This window comes from Manacus vitellinus, unplaced genomic scaffold (assembly GCF_001715985.3).
Source record: "Manacus vitellinus isolate BGI_N305 unplaced genomic scaffold, ASM171598v3 scaffold_2_pilon, whole genome shotgun sequence".
In the NCBI taxonomy this organism is placed as follows: Eukaryota; Metazoa; Chordata; class Aves; order Passeriformes; family Pipridae; genus Manacus; species Manacus vitellinus.
Genome location: NW_021940208.1, coordinates 37080417 through 37103357, shown reverse-complemented (window position 1 = coordinate 37103357; position 22941 = coordinate 37080417). Strand labels below are relative to the sequence as shown.

Below are 22941 nucleotides of genomic sequence, written 5' to 3'. Positions count from 1 at the left end.
TGTTAGGTGATCAACATCTGCACCAGTAAGTATAATTAATCTTTCTTCAGCTAGTAAAAATAAAAATATTTACAGTATTCTCCATGACAGTTCAATTCATGATTAAGAATGGACAATATCCTAAGAGTATTACTTTGCTAGACATATGAGTAAAGACAAGAAAAATGGTGAGAACAGAGCACCCCAAAAAAATCTTTCCAAAATTAGTGATAATTTATCTCTCCCTGAAGACCTAAATTTAAGTTCTATGGTCTATGTCAGGCAAAAGTCAAGCTAGATTATCACAATGGCGACTTCTGTGATCAAAAATTAGTGGAATTACAAAAAAAGAGAATTTCAAATTAGGAATTCTGCAAAAGCTAAATTAACTAGATTTTTTTTCAAATAGCTTTTCCCCCACAGGATTTTTTGCCTTTAATAAATTGAACAGCATTTTTGCACATCAAATACTACGTTTTTGGAGTGCTTCCTTGAGCAAAGTTAGTTGATAAAATATCAATTCTCTGTCTAACCTCAGCCATATTGGTAAAATGTTGCAAATCTTAAGAAATGTAAACTCTTCTAATTTTATCCCCCCAAATTAGTTGTTGGATAAATTAAAAAAAGAGGGCCAAACAAGTTTCCCTTTTGGCTGAGGGAAAGAGGCTGAGTGTGAGCTCAACCATCACTGGCTGTCACACATGGCTATAACCTGCTGCTTGCTGTCTCACAGATAGTGCAAGAACAGCACAGGAAGCATTATGGATTGGAGAGATGCAAAAAAAAGAAAAACAAAACCAAACTTATGGCAATTGATTGGTAGAGATGTTGGATGCAAAACTGTAGAAACATTTTGGTACTTTCACTTGTTTTTTATTTCTTATAAACTTGTTATTTAAATTCATGGGTTGCTTTATGGGTGCGAATATCCTCTATAGTTTTGTTTCATCCTAGAAATCAGAATTCCTTCATACAGATGTAACAGTTAAGTGTAAGATCCAGAATAACAATTCAGAGCAATACTATATTAATACCTTACTAGTTATTTGCTCAGTATAGAAATTAGATTATTGCATGTCTCAAACACTGACACGTTAGATAACATGGCAATGCAATGAGTCACAGACTAATCAAGTACAATTTCCAAAACACTTCACATGATTCTAGAAAGCTTATTTTTACACTTCTACTGTGTAGACTGCAAAAGAGAAAAAGCCACAGCTAACATTTTTAGGCAACTTTACTGCCTTTACAAGAAAGATTACATGCTTGTTCTGTAATGCTAAGCTAAACAAAAATCATCTAAGAAACAGTTATATAATTAATTTTATATTCTCCCAAGATGCAAATGTTTCTTTTGAACACTATGGATTATTTAGAAGAAACATCGAGGAATACAGGTGATTTAAGACAAAAATCCCACTACATAATCCTGCTCTCTTGGCAGGAGCAAAAGGGAAGCTCTTTATGTTTCTTCTCTAACAATAAATTGTATATGCCACAGGGAACTAGAGATCTTTGAAAGTTCAAGTTTTATAGCAGTTGGGCACAGAGTGCATTGACTCTACTTAGTTCTTGCCAACGTTAACAACTGTTACTGTGATCAAAGTCTAACTTAGTGCATTCCAAGCAATATTACAGTTCTCAAGGCACACTAAACAAATTTACAGACTACAGTTCGCAGTTATGTTTTAAGGAAGAAATCAAGCTATGGTAGCATTTTTAGTAGCTGCCAACTTCAATCCATGTTAAAAATATTCCTGATCATACTTGTGAACACAAAGTATATAAGTAAATATACTGATGTGTGCAAGTATTTCAGTATTTTGTGAACATCTGAGACTTCTAATTTGTGACTTTTGACTCTCTGTCAAAACTAGTTTTGATTTTCAAAGGCTGATTTTTCTACCATCAATAGTTTTGATAAAGGTCTAATGAGGTGCAAGAATGTTGTTTCCATTTGAAGTAGCAGCTCAGATGCAGCATCTCAGTCCATTCAGTTCTGAGCCTCATTCAGCTCAACATATAGTTCCAGTAGCCGAAGCTTTCAGTTGGTAAATAGATGTACAAAATGTACTAAAATAACAAAAACAAAACTCCCAAACAGGAGGATTTACAGAACCAAAGCCAGTATTTTCTCTGCTCCCCTTAATAGTTGATATATTTTATACTGCAGTTCTGTTTTCTTCTCTCTTCCATAGCAACTAATGACTGAAACACTGTAGGTTAAACTTCATTTAGCTGGACACTGTTAACAGCCTCTGAGGAAGAGGAGAGAAAATACACAAATATAAGAGCTCCTAATTTTCTCCTAAAAATCAAAAGCTCTTATTAGTCCCTAACCAATATCCAGCACAGCTATTTCAAGTGGCCATGCCACTTGTGTTCATTTACTTGACTAAAACATTATTTTGAGCCATGCTGTAACAACACTAAAACAAGTAAACTTCTTAAAGACCACAAATCGCATTCTGCTAAGCAGTAATGCATAACCTTTGCTAAAACTCCCCTGTCCAAAAAAACTTTAACCTTAAAGAAAAAAGTGGTTCCATATGCTGCAAGTACCGCACAACATAATAAGAAGTTCACTCTGTCATTTAAACTTTACAACAAAAAGTGATATGGAAAGCCATTTGTCAGCAGTTAGTGATACCCCGATGTTGCACAAATAGCCTGCTAGTTACTTAACACCACAACTATTTGAGTATTTGTTGTCCACAGAAGCAAAAGCTGATGTAAGTCTAGCCTGTCAAAACTTTCTCCTCTCCTCCCAGGAGTGTGCCTGTAACATCTCTGTGCCAGCACTAGCTCCAACAAGGCTACAAGGATGAACTCCTTCAGGAAACTGTTTGGGAAGCTCATGGAATACAGAAGATACTGTAGGTAATCTGACAATCCAGAATGATTTCAACAGGCACAGAGACAGGCAGCTAGCTAAAACTTCAGATACTATTACCAAAATAACGCTTGAACAAGAGTTAAGCACGTCAAAGCCTTTAGAAATGCAGAAATTGAATACAAATTATTCTACAGATCTAATTCCTTGACTAAAAGCCAATTTATCTTTTAAAAAGAACTTTATGTGGCAAAGCTTGCCATTTTCCTTACTGTAGGATTAAGCTGTAATGAAGCACGGCTGCAAAAGTACTGGATATTGATGCCAGTAGAAAGACAGTAAAACAAAAGTATCTTCTACTTACATATTAAAAGGGTCCTTTATTTCAGGAATCAGCACAGATAATATCTTCTACCTGGAATAACATCCCTCAAGGAATCATAGCATATCATTGTTTAACTGAGCTAAACAATTTGCATTTTCCTCCTTTCCTATGCTCTCACAGGAAACTATACCATAACTTTATATTATTAATGCAAATGAGCAGGTAGAATACAAAATAAATTTCTTTCCCAACTCAAAATTCAAAAGGCTATTTGCTCTGCAAAAGACTCTAGACCTGGATGTCACTCTCGTGTAATAACATGCTTTCCCATTTTCAAAAAATTTTCCCCTCAGATTTTCTGATCCATTATGTAAAAATAGTTACTGTTTTGTTATGAAAGGAAGCCAAGATAATAATACAAAAAAAAAGATAGATATGAACCTAACCCTGATCACTTCCATAGATTGCTACTTTTCCTCTCTCAAATAACTTAGTCATTACTGATCACTGTTAATTAGATGGCTAATGCAGATCCACAAACTGTACAGCATTTTAATATTTTTGAAGGGTTGCGATTTTTCAAGGGGGGTGTGTTTTTCTATTTTTGTAAGAGGGTATCAGAAATGCTAAGCTATGTGTCAGTACAGGGTTTCAGCAGCTCATGAACCACTGAAGGAGGCATAGGAAGAACAAGAAGAAAAAAAAGAAGCAAGACAAACAAATGGAAAACCCTAACACTGCTCAGCATAAAGCAATAATATAAGGATCAGCTTAAAAGTGTGTGCAGTTCTCCAAAGAAACAGGTTCTATTTTTCACATCTTCAGACATCCTAGATATTATAAACAGAAGTATATGCTCAGCAGAAGACTCATGGAAGAATAAAGAGGATCTTGGGTAGCTGGCACATGCTCTAGTCTCAGCAATACCTGCCTTTCGGGAGCTATCACATAGAAAAGAGTGTGTTGCATCTATGAAGCTTTATGGTGAACACCTAGATCCTTTTTTTTGGCAGCTCTGGATATGAGATACCTGTCACTTGAGAAGGTGTAAGCTTCAGTAGCATAAAGTTAAACAGAATGACTGTTACAGGAGTCTTACATTAATTGCCCTCATTTTGGTACTTGAACACATGATCAGAATCAAGCCACCCTTGAAGTCAACATGACACTTTCCTGTGGAACCATTCCCAGATCTTACTGCTTTGCTACCAAAGTAATTTTAAACAGACCTACATTTTTTACACATAGAAGCACCCATAAGACTGCTTCACCTATTGCTCTACAGCAATGAAGTGAGACATGGAGCCACAGAACCTGGTCCAAAACCTGGCCTGAAGGGTAAGTCCAAGTTTACAATCCCTTTAATTTGCAAACTTGAAATGAATTAGCAAAAATAGGTCTTAAAGTTTAATCTCCTTGAAAGAAAAAAAAAAAAAGAAATCTCTATTTTTAAGAAAATATTTAAGTAGTTTAATAAAAATTCAGTAAACTTCATTAAAAAACCAATACAAAAAACCTCCCCAGAGGATACCCAGTTCTAATTCAGTTTGTAGATGGCCTGTAAATGTTTTAAGTGCAACACTGAAAGTCAGAGAAAGCAGATAGAAACACAGCCATTTTTTTTTCAGACAAATTAATCACAGATATCAAACTTGGGAAGCCTGTTAAAGTACCCATCAAGGCAGAACATTCTATAGTTTTCACTTTCAATCCAGTTGCTTAGTGATTCATCTTAATACTTCATCCGAATAGATCACACAAAGATGATACATCCCAGAAACAAACTGACCATCATAACTCTTCTCTTCTAGCAATTACGAACTGGAATCTAGAGGTCCATTAAGATTGAAGTTATACAAGTAGTATCTTGCCAAATGTGTTTTTTTTACCCAAAGAGAACTCTTCTTCAAAACATATGGAATTTAGGAAAAAGAAATCTCATTACAGATTACCCTAAAAGAGAAAAAAATCCTACTCATCAGACAAGATGAGTGAATACACAGATACTAGAAAGATAGCATTGCTGTATTTTATTACTTCTAATTTTTATTTCTAGCTAGACTTGCTTTATTTTGAGGTTTGAAACAATCACATACATGAAACAGAAACAAAACCAGAAAATCCATTAGCGTATTGTAAAAACTAAGTACTCATTGAGATTATAAAAAAAAACCTTGTGAAGACTTAGCAAGACTTGTCAGGACCAATCAACAAATAACAGCTTTACTTAGAAGCATTAAAGGCTGAATTCTCAAACATCTGAGACTTCAGAACCCACTAAAACAACCCCAATCAAACAGGATTATCAGAAGAGAACCTGTCTGTAGTCTGCGCTATTTTTAAACCTTCAAAAATTTTACTTTTATCTCAGTGGTGTTATGCTGCATTTTGCATGGTAGAAGGAAACAAAAGAATCTTGAAAGCAGTTGCAAAGCTTCCTAACCATGTCAGCCATATATCCCACTTTTGGAAGTCACTCTGTCTAATACAGTTAAGCCTCAGGAACACTTTCAGAAGAATTTGAGTGAACACTAGAATGCAATGCCTATCTAAGGGACAGAACTACCCACAGAGCAGGCTATTCTAACAAAGCAAGCAAGCCAAGTTAATCATCCGAAGAAAAAGCAGGCTTGCATGTTTTCATAATCTTTAAATCTGTAGAAGATCTAGAAAGAACTTTCTGGTCACAGAGCTACAGCACCTACTATCATTAAGCAACTAAATAAGCCACTTTACTCAAAGGAAAGATTCTGAAGCGCAATGCAGGAGGAAGAGGATTCTCTTCTTTCTTGATCCAAAGGTGCAAGAAATCACCAACTTACCCCACAGGACAAGTCAACAACCTCATATGACCTGTATATGGTAACTTCAGCATCTTCAAGGTCATGCTGTTCATCAGTCCCTTCAACCACTACATGAAGAGCTATACAGTGACATTTAAAATGTACCAGTGGAAGGGAAAAGGCTAGGAGATTAACTCATTCCAACTCTTAACTATCATTCTCAGCATATTCACGTTTCATATTTTGTTTTGCTTAAGAAGAATAGTACTTTAAAGTAAAACAATTCCTCGGGTACAGACAACAGGAGAGGCCTTGCTGCCCGTTTAACTACTGTAGGTAGGACTTTAGATATTGCAGTAAGACAACTTGTTTGTTTCTTCCCTCCTTGTTTGATGGACTAGAACTATTCCAAAATAATGGTCCTAGGAAATGTATTCAGCCTTTGTACTATTCCAACTTTGAAAACAAAAAGATAGGAAAAATCTATTTTACTAGTCCAAGGAATATCCATATTGAACTATTTCCAGATACAGTTATACAAAATTTAATAATAAATACTTGGCAAGGGAACTACCTATTTAATATTTGTGTTTAGACATAATTGCTAAGAAAAATCTTGTAAATTTCTATTATGAAAAAAAGTCTTCATCTTTGCACACAATTATTAATCTTTTGTAATGTGGTTATCTTGATCAGGAAACAAATTAATTAGTAGCAGTTCAAGAAGTTAACTGTCCCTTATCAAGAGATTCCACCATCACTTAAGATGTTTCCTGAATCTTCAAGAAGACTCTCAGAAGCACAGTACCTTTGCATTTTCTTTCCCAATCATTCCATAATATCTGCCAGAAGATGGCACAGACAGACCATTCCCTGAATGCATGTCACAGTACATCAAAACAACTAAAGAAGTTTCTCTTTTACAAGGGTCTTAGGAAAAGATTCTGTCTTCATCAATTTGTTGGAATTATCTCTCACACTGAGTTTGCAAAGAATATCTAGGAAAGACTCATTTATTAAAAAACCAGACCAGATTTGAGTGTCTAACTTAGTAAAGGAAGAGAAATACAAATTTGTTCTGATGATTCTTCTTGAAATTGAATCTTGATTAATTAAGAAGAAGAGAAAAGAAGCAAGAGCGGTGTGGTTTTGAAAAGAAAATACCACAATGGAAGTTGACTATCTAAACAGAAATAGTTAAAACAATTCTCTTAATTTTCATTTCCCAACAAGGTAAGGGGGAGCAGAAAGAACTGCTTTGCTTTCTCCTGCGTTGTCTAGAAGACACTGCACAAGAGAAAGAAAACCTCACCTACTGTACTGCAAAAAGAGAGAATGGATGAGTCGTTGGAGTCACAGCCCAACATAGAAGGGTTTTGTCAAAGCAGTGTTAGCAGCAATCTAATTTTTTTTTTTCTGTGGAACAGATACTGAAAGCTGAACAGGAAATATGGAAAATAGACTTCATATAACTGAAGCAGGAAAATGCTGAATGTTCAAGTTTATGTTGATTTTAAGGTTTTTTTGTCAGCTTTTAGGTTACTTTCCATATCACACAATCTGTTGGGGCATAAGTGCTAATAAATATACACATTAGTGAGAATTTATCTGAATTTGTATTGTATACGAATAGCACACAGACGATCGCAAACCAAGTATTGCACTATTTTTTTTCCTGAAGTAAAACTTTTCAAACTCTCATGAAATGTTTGTTCCATTTGTGTGATGTACTACAGATCTTACAGTCTTTCCTACAAATTTGCAACATCAAAACCTTAACTTTCATTAAAAATAGTATTACTGTCTGCTTTACTCTGAAATGAAGCTTGAAAAGATCTTCCATGTTACATAAGAGCTAAAAAACTGAATGCAAACAAATAACAACAAAACCCCAAACCAAACAAATATAAAACCCCAAGCTTCAATTTTGGTTCTCCCCCCAACAATGCCACTTTGTGCCCTGATCTTGGACTTATGACACAATATTGCAAACCAAGCAATAATCTCAATTTCACTGTAAATCTTTAATATATTATTGTTCTTATGTCAATTATATTAAACTCAAAGTATTTATTAACAAAGACTTTTTTAAAAAATGAATACCTCAGTCTGACCTTCATGGGCACTGGATTCATGAGTGACACGAATAGCCTAAAATTAAAACATATTTCAATCAGACCTTAAAATGAGAGACTTCCAATGTTTTAAGATCTACTTATGCTCTTTGTTATCTCAAATGCCATAGATGTAACTATTTTTGTTCAGTGCTTGTAATAAATAAATAAGATAATAAACAAATAATCTCCACATCCAAAGATCGTGGAAGACCAATATTTCAGTTTCATTACAATTAATTCAGATCAAATATCTGACAGTTTGAAATTGTACTTTTACACAAAGAAAACACTACAAGCAAGTGTTTTTGTTTTCCATCACTTCCCGAGCAGACAAAATAATTTAGATAGAAGCTCTGACCAGGTATTTTGTATATTTCTATAGAAAATGTCATCAAACCTATGCTGTTTCTGTTTGTTACTACTTCCTTGAACTACATGTTAACACTCATATTCCTGGGGGCTTCACAATAAGCTTAAATTGAACTCAGATTTAGAAATCATCAAGGTTTTCATTTTTACAGAGGATCATCATTACCATCAGGAGCAACCATGCTGTTCTCCTTTCACCACTGGCCAGATGTTTCTGTCACATCCTTTTGAACAGCACTAATGATGAGGCTAACCACTTTACTAGCTAGCTCATCTCATTGTCTGGGGTCCTGGGGGAAGGAGATTATATTTCAGCCAAATCAGCTCTTTTGTGTGCCTCAACTGCTAAAACCACGGAGATATGACTAGAAGGCACAAATGAAAAGAGAAAGCAGAAGGACCATCCTTTCAGCAATAGCACCAAATCAGCTTAAGTTGACCATTAAAGTGCATCCTGAACACACAAAAAAGAAGATTATGCACGCATTTCTCATGCATTTCAAAGTAATTTTAAACTAAGCCAGTGAATTAATATGGATGAGGAACATTGACAAAAACCATTCTGTTGACTGAGCTATGGGCAAGGAATACTCTAAAATACCAAAGCAGAGTTTTCTTTGTAGCAACTGTCTGATCACAAGCTCATTGTAAAACCAAACTGTTTAGGTGCTTCACTGAGTCAAGTCAAGAGCAAGACAGTACCTGCTCATGCAAGTAATTCTTATACCATTTTAAATAAAAGTAAAAACATATACTAACTTCATAAGTTTCTAGATATTTGGCCCTCTCTTCAGGAGTCATAGATAATGAATCTTCTAGGAATTTCTTCAGTGAAGAATTAGTTTCTTAAAAAAAACCAAAAAACGATTAGTCTCATGTTTTAATTGCAACTTCATTCAAAGCTTACAGAATCCAACAAAAGTTTTGAAGATAGAATTACACTATATCTTAAAGACCCTGAAGGCTGACTGCAAGAGGAACTGCTACCTGCTGCAGTTTGCAACGTTTCAAGTGCTTTAGTTGTGAATTAGTATAAAATACTGGTTTTGTAATTATAGGTAGAAATGCACTTTGAACAGAGTTCGTAATTTATGTATGGTTATATTCAGAGAAAACAGTACAAAACGTATCCTTCCTCTACAAAATGTATCCCTTTCCTTTAAGGAAAAAAGGGGAAAAGCCAACAAAAAACCCAACCAAAAAAACTTACCAAAGTTCATTTTATCTCTGTTGTTTGCAATAGCATGAATTAGCCCAATTGTTCCACAAGCATTGTTAATGGTCTGCTTCATGAAATACACTGATGATTTCACGTCTTGCCCCTTAGCTTTTATTCTCTCTTCTTCTTCTGTTCTGAAGGTTTCATACTATAAAGACAGTTAAAGACATTTCACAAATAGTACAAATAGCTACGTTATCAAGCAAAAATAATGTATAAAAAGCAACACCTAACTAATATTGTAATTTTAAATATTTAACGTGGGTGGTCCAACAGGTGTATGTAAACTTACTCACCTGAACAGCTCTATATTGTTTCTTAAACCAATGCCTTGAGACTAACCAAAATACTGTCACATTTGAAACATTATTTTGAATTATGTGTTATCTGACATAACTTCAAAAATATTTAAATTATTTCCTTGATCTCAGCACCCATCATCATCTCTCTTCAATTCAACAAAAGGCTTTTTAAGGACACAGGGCTCAAAGTGCTTTCAAGAAAACCATAATACTTCAGGTGATTAATCATTCTTAAAAGTTTCATTGTTACATTTCATTTTTCCCAGGAATATAAAATAAGATTTATATAAACACATTTATATATTTTTACAGGGCCCTAAAACAGGCCCTTCAAAAGCCATATTCATAAAAAAAATATTTTCTGTAGTAAAAATGAATTTAGTTTGACTGAACGATCTTGTTCAGTACTTGTTTTATACAGATAATACTTGACTAAAATCTGTTATACTGCCCAATAGTGTGTTGTTTTTTGGAGGTTTTTTTGTTGTCTGTGGTTTGTTGGTCCTTTAGGGGGAGCACTGAGGGGTTTTTTTGGTTGGATTTGTTTCTTTGTTTTATTTTTGTTTGGTCGTTTTTTTAAGATTTTAATTTCAAACAGAAAAAGAAAGAAAAAAATCCGCAAATGTTCCAGACAATGCTTCCTCCTTTGCCTCTTTTACTAGGTACTTTTGCAGACAAAAAAAATTTAAATAGATGGGGTTTTTATACAAATGTGACAAAAGCAACGTATGAATGCAGAATGTTATCAAGGAACTCTTCCAGAAAATTCATGAGAAATTTCCCTCAGACTCTGTGTACCGTCAGTGACAAAAAAAACCCAAGAAATTTTTCCAGCATCTTATTCCACACTTGCATCTTGTCTGAATGTTCTTCATAATCTAACTAATATCAAGAGAATTACAAAGCATTTTAATTTATCACCACTTATCTACAAGTTAACAAAAACTAAGCTTAATTGAAATAAAAATTTTATAGAGCTTAATTGGACAAAAAGTTCAGAGTAGAGAAGGTAAACAATATAGCTGCCATTTATTCCCTGCCAATCAAAATAAACTCCAGGGCAAAAAATAAATACATAAATGCTGAGAACACCAAAAATACAATTTTGAGCAAGGCATAGACCAGATCACCTCCTAACCTGAGCTATCCTATTCATCAGACCATGTCCAATATGGCCAACACTCACAGTATTCACTTTATCCACAACCCACAATGCAGACTAAGAAAGCCATTGAATTTTAGACTGGACAACAACCCTAAAATTACCTGTATGACAACAAGAGTATCTTGCCCTAAAAGCAAGTTAAAGACAATTGATATATAGGAAACATGAAAAAATGGAACTTCAGACAGAAGAATAGACATGTCAGAGAAGTGTTTGCAAAGGCAGCAAAATTAATTAAGAGGCATATTTTCATAAACATAGACACAGCCAAGAAACAGAAACAAATAATAAATTAAGGAAAAACATAATATTACAGGCCATTCTGAAAGGGAGGTTGAGGAGTAGAAAATTACTCCAGAAATACAAAATAATGCTGAAGGGTCTTGTGGAGTTCACACAGAACAACAAAAGGTTCAGAACATTGGGACCTCACACGAAAGAGTCAGCCTTCATGCACTCAAGCTAAACAGTTGACAGAAACACTTGTGTCCCTTATGTTTCAGAAGGATTAACATGCTGAATATTTGGCTGGTGGACAAATTTGATTGATTGATGCAACAGAGCATATGTTTTTTTCTCTGGTTTTCTTTGTCGTATGCTTCTTCAGGATGAAACTGGATACACCTTCTGGAACAAGAGGAAGGTTGTTCTTTCCACTGGATAGTGCTCCCATAACATGGTCCAAAAAAAGGTGGTTTACATAAGTAGGGAGGCAAAACAAAACTGACAGTCATGGAAGGAGCTCAGACCTCTAGCTCAAGCAGCCAGGCACAAACTACAGCACACAGATAACAATGCCTCAAAGGTGACAGAGAGGACATTTCCTGAAGACAGGTGAGTGAAGAGCTTGCTTAAGTTCAAAACTATCAAGGTGGCCAAAATAAAGCTCGAAACAGACTGCCTGCATAGCTGTTTTGGAGAAACTGAGAATGCAGAGGTTTACAGGACCTAACGTGTAAAAAGACTGACCTGTCACTCTTCTCTGTATTTAAACGCATTTTGTTGTAGAAGTTAAGCTTTAATAGCTAAGTGGTTTGTCCTCACAAACCACGTGTTCTTTTTGAGGGACATATTAAAAGAATGAAGTTTGGGCAGACTCACTCCAAGCTTCTTGGCTGACCTTATCACAATCACATAAGATTTTTCTAAATTGAAAGATCACTATGAATAACACCATGTAGACACACAAGATGACAGAAAAAGAATCAGACTTGAATGTTTAACCAAATCAAGTGCTCCAAAGTCTAATATAGAGAAAGAAGGGGTGGAAATTGTCTTTCATCTTAGAAATACACCCCATCTGTCCATGAAGCAAAAGCCATATCAATACTGATGACTGAACTAGAAGTGAATGGAAGTTTGGTCAGTGCAACAGGATGAAAACTCAAAAAGGAGTTGCACTTGATAGAGTCCTCCACTCTACTTCTTATTTTGCCTTTGCTATTGTAGCTTTCTGCTAAAAATAGCAGAATTGATCCATTTCACAGTGCATATTAAAAAAAAAATGCCTTAAATTGTGTGTAATAGAAAAATGTGAGATATTCCTCTCTGCTTCTACGTTAGCTTTTCCCATTCAAATTTGAAAAGAAATTAGCAATATATTTGCAAGTTATCAAAAGAAGGTTCTGAAGGAAGCATTTTGTTGTGTTATTTTTAATTAAGAAGTCTCTTGAATAAGGCTTCAGTCTCACCTTGAATCTATTATGGCACTAAAGTACAAGATTCAAACTGCTGATCCCCATTTCATTTACAACCAAAGCAATTAAGTGATTATTAAATAAACATTTACCTTTTCTGTTATTGGAAAGAGAAGTAGCACTGCGCATACAGGTCTTGGCACCATGCTAAGCAGCTCTGGTTCCATACCATAAACATCTACAAATTGCCAGTCAGGATGTATACCCAACTGTTTGAGGAACTGGAAAATAAAAAAAAAATAGTATAATATTAAATGAGTACGTTCATATACTATCTTTTCAGAAGCATAACAGAGTATTTACAATGTGAAATACATTGCGACAAGTCATATTTTCCAAAATTTAAGGAGAATAAATAAGATTCAAGTTTTAAGAAATAAGGCTGAATAAATCATAGTGCTAACAAAGACACACAAAATCCCCATGTTTTATGCATTTTAATAGTCTTTATGAAAGGGAAGTGGAAACACTCACAGCACTATTTACTAAAGCATTACAAACTCCTGAATTAAGTATTTAACATAATTAGAACTCCACAGATATAGAGCACCTTCTATTACTCTTGCTACAATACTGCCTAGAAACTTTACAATCCAAGAAATTGTAACTTCTAGTAAGCAATGAGAGTGATGACAAGAAACGATGGTCAGCACTACAGAGGAACAGCAAGAGCACAGGTTTAGTCTGACAAGCAGTGATCTTAACACTCAATCTGCCTAACGAATTTATTGTAGAACCATAAAACAAAAATAAAATACTAAGCAGACCCAAAATAGGCAAAGAAGATATGCCTCTGTGTATCAAGAGGGTTTTGTTCAGGCTTGGAAAAAATAATAAAAAAAAAGGATTAAAATATCCTTCTAAAAATTAAGTAGATATTAAAAACTGTGCAGCATGAGCCCCTGTGTAAGAGGTTGACATTTGGGTAAGATTTGAGCAACAGATGGCAGGACGGGAAGGATCCTTAAAACAAATATATGGAACTAATTTTTAATGTGGATACATGCAAAGAAAAAGATGGAGTTCAGTCAGTGACAGTCAAGTATGTAATCTTTGGCAACTGGGGTAAAAAAAAGGCAAGACTGTATTTAGCAAGGACAGGGAAAAGAAATTTTGTAGGAATAAAACCAAGTTGTTAGGAACCAGGTAAAGTTCTCTAGTGGGACAAAAATCAGTATTAGATGTGACACAGGAAAGTCAGAAAAATAAATGTCACCAGCAACAGTTTCAATTTTAATAAGTTACACTAACACCTACATTAAACTTCTGTATCTTCCCCTCCCTCACTCATTTTCTGGCTCTTTCCTAGGCCAGACAAAGATTTTGGTACAAAACGGAATTAGTAAGGCAACAGGAGGTGAAGTACCCCTCCCCACTGACAAAACCATTCCTGTTAAAGGACAGCAGACAGCTCTCTATGCTTTTTAGACAGTGTCACTTATAGGGAGAGACCTGTGCTGCTTTGTGTTCCAATTACTCAGTGACTACCCAAACAATTTTATTCTACTGGAAGGAACAGTTAGGGTACTTCAAGGGCTCACTCACTTTCCACTGCTTACCTTCTCTTAACTTAATGATACTACGAACTCAACATAACATAAAATAGCAGCCCTAGATCTGCACAAGAGAGTATCAGATTCTCTTTCACAGACACTGCTTATCACACTGCTGATTTATAGGTCTTCGAGTTTTTACTTAGAAAAGAAAAAAAAACTTGGATATATTACAGAAGTCTTACAGGAGATTAGGAACACCACCACCACAACCCCCCCACGTCTGTATCTAGTATTAACTGTTTCAGAACTTTCTTTTACTGATTGTTATCATATTTTTGGTTGTCTCTTTTGTTGTTTTAAAATACTTTCCTGAAAAACATTTCCTGGTTTTTCACTGGTCCACGATCAAAAAGCCACTTTTAAAATTACTTTACATACACACCCGCACCCCTTATCTGCACTTACTATGAATTTCTAATTTCCCACAGAAGGCCCTTCTTTCTCACTTGATTATTGCTGTTTTTAACTAGCTAAGGGAGAGTGCAGAGAAGATGGAGGCAGAATCATCTCAGCAGCACACAGTAAAACAATGAGAAAACACAGGCTGAAATACAGGCAAATTTGAACTCGATAAGGAAGGCATTTAAAAATAAATTTTAAAAATAACAACCATGGCAAAACACTAGCACAGACTGCCCAGGAGGCTGAGGAGTCCCTGTCTTTTGAGAAATTCCGAACTTGACAGGCTGCTGAGAATCTGTTTTGAACAGAGCATGGCTGGTCTGAAAAACTCAAAAGGTCCCTTCCAGCCTACCTCATTCTATTCTAAATGATAACAAATTGTAAATCTGTATGTCTAAATGCTGGTTAATAGCAAAAACACTACAGTAAGAACATTCAGACATGTTCCCTATGCAGCATGTGGTATAACCTATACTGTTTTCATTGTTGGTACCACTACTTTAACCTACCAGATGTTAAGCATTGAAAGAAACACAGAGCAGTTATCTTTAATACACAATTCTGTTCTGAGGCACACCAGCTACCATTTAGGTTCATGAGATTTATTTAATTTAAAAAACAGGAAAAGTTATCGTGCTTATTATTTAAGGATCCTCAAAAACAGAATGGAAATGCAGTGGGACAAAGGCAATCCAGGTGACTTGACTTCAGCCGTTAAGAATACTACTTCTGCCAACACAATTACAGAGACAGAAAGAAGATTTGATCTGTGGGATTGATGGCGATGTGGAAAGGGTAAGTGGGGTAAGGACCCGTGAGGGTGCAATTTATTTTAACAGAAAACTTCTGAAGTAGTAAATGCGCAATTTAAACATTGTCTGAAGTAGCAACGCACTTTTCTACTTTGTCACATGCATGTAAAAACAGTGAAGACAAAAACTGAAACAAAATAGGACCTTGAAATTTAAGTGCAATTAAATTTGGACAGCATCTGCAAATATTTCAAGATAGTCACATTCTAAATACTAAGGCGTTATACCGAAGACTTTGAGTTTTCCATATTTTAGTGAGGTGTTTGTATACAAGTTGCAACTGTGAAAACATAAAACTGGCAAAACACACAAACATTTCCAGACACTCAGATGTCAAAGTCAAAGAGCTTCTGTAGGAAGAACCAACTGTTGTAATCCTCTTCTAAGCACAAATGTGAACCAAGACACAAACGAAGTCTACAATTTATTGTACTTCCACTCAGTGGATTAAAGCATCGCTGTAAAATATAACTGATGAGATTATCATCAAGAAAATTATTCATCCTTTAAAGTATCCAATTCTTATTAAACTAATCTATATTAAAAATATAAATGCACAATATTTTGCTTTCAATTCTTTATACATCATTCCTGGAGGCATATAACAAACCCAGGTCTGTTTCAGAAGTGAAATTCCTTTCTAAAAATAAAAGAACCACGCAAATAATATTTTATTGTTAGGGTATTATAAGGATATATTTCTTCATTCTTTTAACATTTATGGAATTAAAACAAAAGAATCATTTTTCAATAAATCTCAGAGAAGGCATGTCACATCAGTGACACATCAGGAGCTGTAGAAACTTTAGTTCTGTACAGCAGGTCAAAAGGTATATCAGGAACAAAGAGATAGCTGGAACTTACATGAGGCGCATTACTCTTCTTTACCACCTACTTCTCACTTAGGATGGTCCCATTATGATCTTGCTCAAACAAGGGATGCTCCATTATAACAGACTTCCTTGGGACATTCCAGATCTATTACAAATTCTTTAATATCCTCAAGCTCTCTATTTCAGGACCTCATAATAAAGTTCAGAGAACACAGCCCATTTATCATCATGACAAATTTGTTTTCCAAAATTTACAATGAAGGAGGGAGAAAGAACACTTTCAACATCAACATGATCAAAAATGTGAGAAAACATACACCCACAAAATTCTTATCCTTCCACTTGTGTTTATTTCTTTAGGGTGTCTAAAAGAGCAGTACTGACTTATAGTTAGTGTTCCTGTTCTTCACAATGAGAGGTATATATTTTTAATATATCCATGGAGTAGTTTGGAAACTGAATACTGAGTATGCCCAGGCAAAGCCGTATGTATTGGCCCCAGGCATCCCAGAAGCAGAAATGCAAAGCACGTACAAAACTGGACTAACCAGCTGACCCAGGCTTCTTTCAAAACCATCCCAACAAGCAAGAGCTTTAGAATGCTTCCAGCAGAGTCCTGAGATGCAGCTACTGAGCCACTGGTTCAAAACAGGATACCCTTTTATACTTAAGAGACCTGTTTCCATGATCTAAAAAGTCATTCATAACAGGGATGAGCTGGATAAATCCACTCTTCTAAATAAGCTGTTATACATATTTCTTTTTTACAGTTCTACTATAACAATAATTGGATTCTACTGATTCTGCTGGTCCTTTAAGAAAGGAAAATGTGGAAGTGGGGAACAGCATTTTCAGTGCAACAAGATAAGTATGACATGAACCACTGTCACTTGTTCTCCACTCTGTAGCACCCCATTCTGTCTTCAAGACAGTAAGGGTTTCCTTGTTACAAGAACTAAGAAACTGAGCAAAAAAGAGCATAAGAAAAGGCCAGAAGAGGCAAGTACAAATAGAGAAATTAAAGATATGATTTTCTTTGCTTTCATTTGCTGAAAAACACACAAAGAGAGATCTAAGTCAATCTTTCAACTATCCATATAAATAATAACCCCAAAACAAATTACAATTTTCTCTTTGCAAAATATCTACCTATTTAAACTCTGTAAGACAGCTACATAGCTGGAGGTATCTTAAACTAGAAGCCATTTATGACGTGCTCTTTCAGTGGACATCTACAATCCCTTCATATTTGTCCTTGTCTTTGCTATGCTGTGCCACAGCCCCAGCACTCCCCCTTTGATGGCTCTGTGGAAGGCGTTCTGAGGTGTTGTCTTTACAGAAGGACACACACACAGTCCTAGTTTTCCACTTTCTCAGTCTACACCCATAATAACAGGCTGTTTTCCAAGTGGAGATACATGCTATCTCCACTATTTTCATTCTGCTTACCACAAGAGTTAAACTCCACTCCCTCACCTGAAAAAAAAAAGTAAGTTTAGCTAAGCATTTTCAGAAGGACATCTATGTTTCTCCATTTCTGACATCCTTTCACTCCAACACAGTAGCTCATCTATGAGTACTAGTTCCCAACACACTTCAAAAAACCATAAGCACTGTCTTTTCAATTACTTTGATCAGTATAGCTTTCCTTTGGCAAAGCTTGTGGGATAGTGTTTCAGAGTTCAGAAAATGGAAAGACCTTAGGAAGATACTGTTTCCAAGATAATTAATACTTAATCCATCTCTGTATTTGCCTAACACCTTGAAGATATCTGTTCCATAAGTGGTCGAAGACTGGCTGCATCCAGTTTCTGCCAGTTGTTCTATGTTTGAGATCTTTATTGCCCTGTAACTTTAAAGTCACAGTTGTCAAGGGTGCTCATGGGCTAAAATAAATCTCTTTATGTAGCTGACTCTCAATACCTTAATGGCTTAAAAAAACCAAGCAACCAACCAAACAAAAAAATCCAACCCCCAAAAGCAGGATTGAAGGCCTGAAAATAATGCTGGAAGGTAACTAAGAACCAGGAAGTTCTGGCCCTATGGGGCAAGAGAAACCCAAGCCACAGCCAACTCTCAACAGTTTAACTTTGAGCTACCTGAAGCCACTGCTTTAGCACTCATCAGATGCAGTCAACTACTCTACCCTTATCTGGATTTAATGATGATGGGAGTTGAAATGGTACCTTACCCAGGAAGTAAGGATATTTCTTAGAATATGTGAAATGAAGAAAGGGAAGAGAGAATGAAAAAAGGTAGGAGATCAAGAAAGAGATCCATCAATACTACTTTTTTGTTTATTTACACTTGCTGGGCAATCAATTGTGGGCTGCAAGCCAGACTGAAACAACATCATGATGAAGAACAATCAGCTTGTGTTCTGATCTTTTCACTCAAAAATTTGCATGTAGTCTGGTTTGTTTTCTTTGGGTAGTAGAAGAAATTGAGAACAAGATACACAGACAAGCATCATGTGGTAAACAGTGGGCAGATAAACACGATTTTCTTGCCTTCTCTCTCCCATTAGTGGGGAAAAACTCATAAGAGATTCAGGAAGAAGGGTGGCACTGGTCACAGCAGGCCCCCCAGATGAAGGTCAAAGAGAAGAAACCATTCCCTGTCACCACTGTACACAAAGTGGAGCTTTGTAAATGCTGAATCATCAACTCATTCTGTATCAGAGGTGGACAACAATTCATTCTGTCAAGACTGTAGAAGTGAAGGAGAAAAAAACAAGTACTGTGACAATTACCTTAGCACTGTATGGTACATTTAACTACTGATTTCACTCATTACAGTTACCACTGTGTGGCACATTTAACTGTGGTACATTCTTCCTTAAAAACATCACTACGAACACACAGCTGTGGTATTCTGAATGAGTCACTGCCACTGGAAATCTTTAAGAAAGAATATTCCTCTTTACCCTCACCAGCCAGTTTCTGAAGCTTTAAATAATTCTAGCACATAGGCATAGAGACGTTCTATATACAATAAGGACTTGGAAATTCCTAGACTTGAATTATAATATAAGTACTTTCAGATATAGAAAAACTTTTGAGATATTTTTGAATGATTTCACACACCCCATAACTGAGAAATACCAGTTCTTCTCCATTATTGCTGAATTTCTACCACAAAGACTGAAATCCTCAAATTTACAACTTATATTTCAAAACTAGAGAGCACACAGTATGGTAAGAATATGCTAAAAGCAAATGAACCTGCATTTAGTACACTTCTTTTCTAGTTACTATTAAAAAAGGAAATTGATACAATAATCAAAACAGCCTAAGCATTTGTTAAATCGTAATGAGAGTTTTAACTACAATCCAAAATTTCAGAATCCATGCCTTTTACAAGCCATTGAAATTTCTGTTTTAAGAGTTCACTACCACACCTAGCACGTCATTTTAGTTTGTGGAGGCACACCACTGTTTTTTTTTAATCCTGAAGACTTCTGGAATATTTTACAGAGCACAGTACAGAGTACTGCAAAAAAATGTCTGTCCTTGCAGATATCCCTTAACTCAACAGGATTTTCTAAAAAGAAGTTTGCAACTTCCTTTGAATCTTGAATTACTATTATTATTGGTTTTAACATAAGCAGGGTATGAATAACTTGTGACTAACAGCCCTGTTGCTACACAGTTCATCACTGAAATTATGAGATTAAAAGGAACAATGACTAATAAGGCAAGGTGTATTCACATTCAATGCTCACCATTGTTTTTTTTTAAAGATTTCCAGTGGCAGTGACTCAGTCTAGATAATAACAAGTTAAGACTGCTCAGGAAGCAGTTAAGACTGCTCAGTTAAGACTGCTCAGGAAGTCTAACTGGTCTCAGGTGGACTTTTCTACACAGAAATATTAACAAGTAATTACTTGTAGAGTACAAATTCCTATAATCCATATTCATCCACAAGTGACACATATCATCCATCACCAATGCAGAGCCAATGAACACGAGAGATGGATTTTAAATACACTTAAAAGTATTCATTTAACACTCTTCTAGGATTTTCTCCATATAACAAACACGTAGTGATATAAAATATTTCAGCTTAAACACCAGTCACTAGTTTTTCTTCCTCAATTTCTACTTTACCTAATTTGTACCATGATGAGCTCATCTCAATATTTGGAAAGTCAAAAGAAGTTAGAGAATTTGAAATTCTACTAGTCATTTATTCACACTTATTTTCTTCCAAACTGAAATTTAGTCTCTGAATTTCAAAAAAAAAAAAAAAAAAAAAAAAAAAAAAAAAAAAAGAAAAACAAGTAACATGAGGAAGTAATAGCACATGTTCAGGAAGGGCTCCCAGGAAAGGTTGTCAATTTTAACTCAGGAAACTGAGATTACAAACATCTCAAACTGCTCCACAGCAGCAATACGGTAAGAATTGTAAAATTATTTGCCCTAAGAAACTACAAAGTACAAAACCACCCAGCATCAAATAACCCTTAACTCTCCTGCAGATGCAGGTTGCACGTTACAGCAGCTACAACAAAAAACCCCAAACAAGACATTCTTCACACACAAAAATTCCCAGTTTCCAAAATATTTCAACAATATAGTTTTAAGAATGTAATCTTACCGCTGGAAGCTTCAGAGCCTTTTGGCTTAAACGCCATCTTTAACATTATCAACAGGCCTGCTGAAATCAACATCTGACCTCCAATGCTTGTTAAAGACGCTCAGAATTATCACTGAGGACATGATGCAGGGCTGGAGTATGTGTGATTTCCCTTCAGCCAGAGTTTATTTAGCATGAGCATTGTTTTCTGCGCTAGAACAAGCTTCTTTTCTCTAGTGTGGGTTCTACCACCCTGACAAAAACAGCAACAATAAATCATGCAAATATGGTCATGCATAAGCTGCAAAGTGCAAATGGTAAAGTGGCATTATTTCTTAGAGTCAGCCAAAGAAGAATGAGACTGTGACACAGAGATGCAAGCAGGTCCTTACACGAGCACAAAACCATCATGTCCATGTCCATAACTGGTACATTATATATAAATATATAATAATAATTTAATCAATAATTAATTAATTAAAACCCACCTTGAAACACATTTTATTACGTTAATAGCCAGGCCATAACTATTCTCTTTTTACTGTTAGGTTTTTGTTTTTTGTTTTGGTTTTTTTTTCTTTCATATAGTATCTTTACGTGAGAGGTTCCAGTACGGTCCAACATGAGACGACTGAGTGCGGACACGCGTTAAATGAGGAAGGGGGCACTCTCCCTGGAGAAGCAGGAGCCTTTAATACAGCAAAACGAGACGAGACGGCCCAAAGCTGCAGAGATACTAAAGGTTACCTCAGATAAAAGCTGCTTACCTGATTCGTGACCTGAAAAGAAAGCAGAAAACAAAAGGGCGTTATGACCCCAGTTGGATCCACGGGCTAAGACCTCTCCCGTTCCCTGACATCCCTGAGGCGGCGATGCTGAGCCCGGCGCGGCCCCGAGATCTCTGCCCTTTGCCATCCTCCCGCCCTCCGTTATCCTCGCACAGCAGGCTGGCTGTCGGGCGGGCAGCCCTCCCACCGCTCATGCCGGGCACTCACGTCGGGGTTGGCCTCCAGGGGCAGCCAGCGATGGGGCTCCATGGCAGCGGTGGCGCTCCGGGCGGGCTGGGCCGAACTCGCAGGGCAGCTCTGACCAGCGCCTGCGCGCTCGACCGCGCCTCAGGCCTACCCAGGGCTGCCCACCGCGCCGCTCAGGGGGGCGGGCCGAGGAGGAGACAAACCCTCACAAACGCTAGCCGTGCCCGCAACTCCGCGCCGCTTCCGTCCAGCGGCGCCGAGGCGGGCGCGGACGCGGCGATGACCGCGATCCGTCCCAAGGAGGTGCTCCGAGGCGCAAAGGCCCGGCAAATTCTTCCCACTCCGCCACTGTTTCAGTCTCCCCCCAGCAATTGGATTCTCCAGCGGGCAAGGCGGTGGTGCCTTCGCCGCCCTGCCGCCGGGGGGTCCATGGCAGCCGCCAGGGGGGCGCCTCCGGCGGCGCTGGCGGGCTCGGGTCGGTGCGTGTTCGGGTCCGGTCCGGGTCCGGGTCCGCTCCCGCTGGAGCCGATCCCGGCAGGAACCGAGAGTGAGTGAGGAGCGGCCGCCAAGCTCTTCGACAGCCCGGCCCCTCTGAAATGGCCTCCAGCAGCTGAACTGAACGGCGGCACGGGCAGCGCGCAGGGAAACACACCCATGGGGAACGGGGCAGGACATGGGGCGAGGTGGGACAAAGGGAAATCAGAAGGAGCGGCAGTCGCAGTGAGCCTCCCCTACATCACAGAATGTTCTGAGTTGGAAGGGGCCCACAGGGATCATCCAGTCGAACTCCTGGCCCTGCACAGGACACCCCAAGAGTCACACCATGTGCCTGAGAGTGTTGTCTGCTATGACCACTTCCCTGGGAAGCCTGTTCCAGTGCCCAGCCACCCTCTGGTATTTTCTAATATCTTACTTACCTCTCCCCTGACAGAACTTCAGGCCATTCCCTCGGGTCCTGTCACTGGTTGCCAGAGAGAAGAGATCAGTGCCTGCC

The 22941-nt window shown here is 37.1% G+C and overlaps 1 protein-coding gene across 1 annotated transcript in view; it reads right to left on the bottom strand.

The window, feature by feature from the left end:
* UCHL3 (ubiquitin C-terminal hydrolase L3) overlaps window positions 1–22109 on the bottom strand; it is a 41469-nt gene extending 19360 nt beyond the window's left edge. The window contains exons 1-6 of the mRNA XM_018071511.1: window positions 21969–22109; window positions 21741–21752; window positions 12885–13013; window positions 9620–9776; window positions 9169–9254; window positions 8027–8074 (exon numbers count right to left, since the gene is read on the bottom strand). Of these exons, the coding sequence (XP_017927000.1) occupies window positions 8027–8074; window positions 9169–9254; window positions 9620–9776; window positions 12885–13013; window positions 21741–21752; window positions 21969–22010 (474 nt within the window). The 5' untranslated portion in view covers window positions 22011–22109. The remainder of the gene's footprint in view (window positions 1–8026; window positions 8075–9168; window positions 9255–9619; window positions 9777–12884; window positions 13014–21740; window positions 21753–21968) is intronic.
* Window positions 22110–22941: the final 832 nt, after the last annotated feature.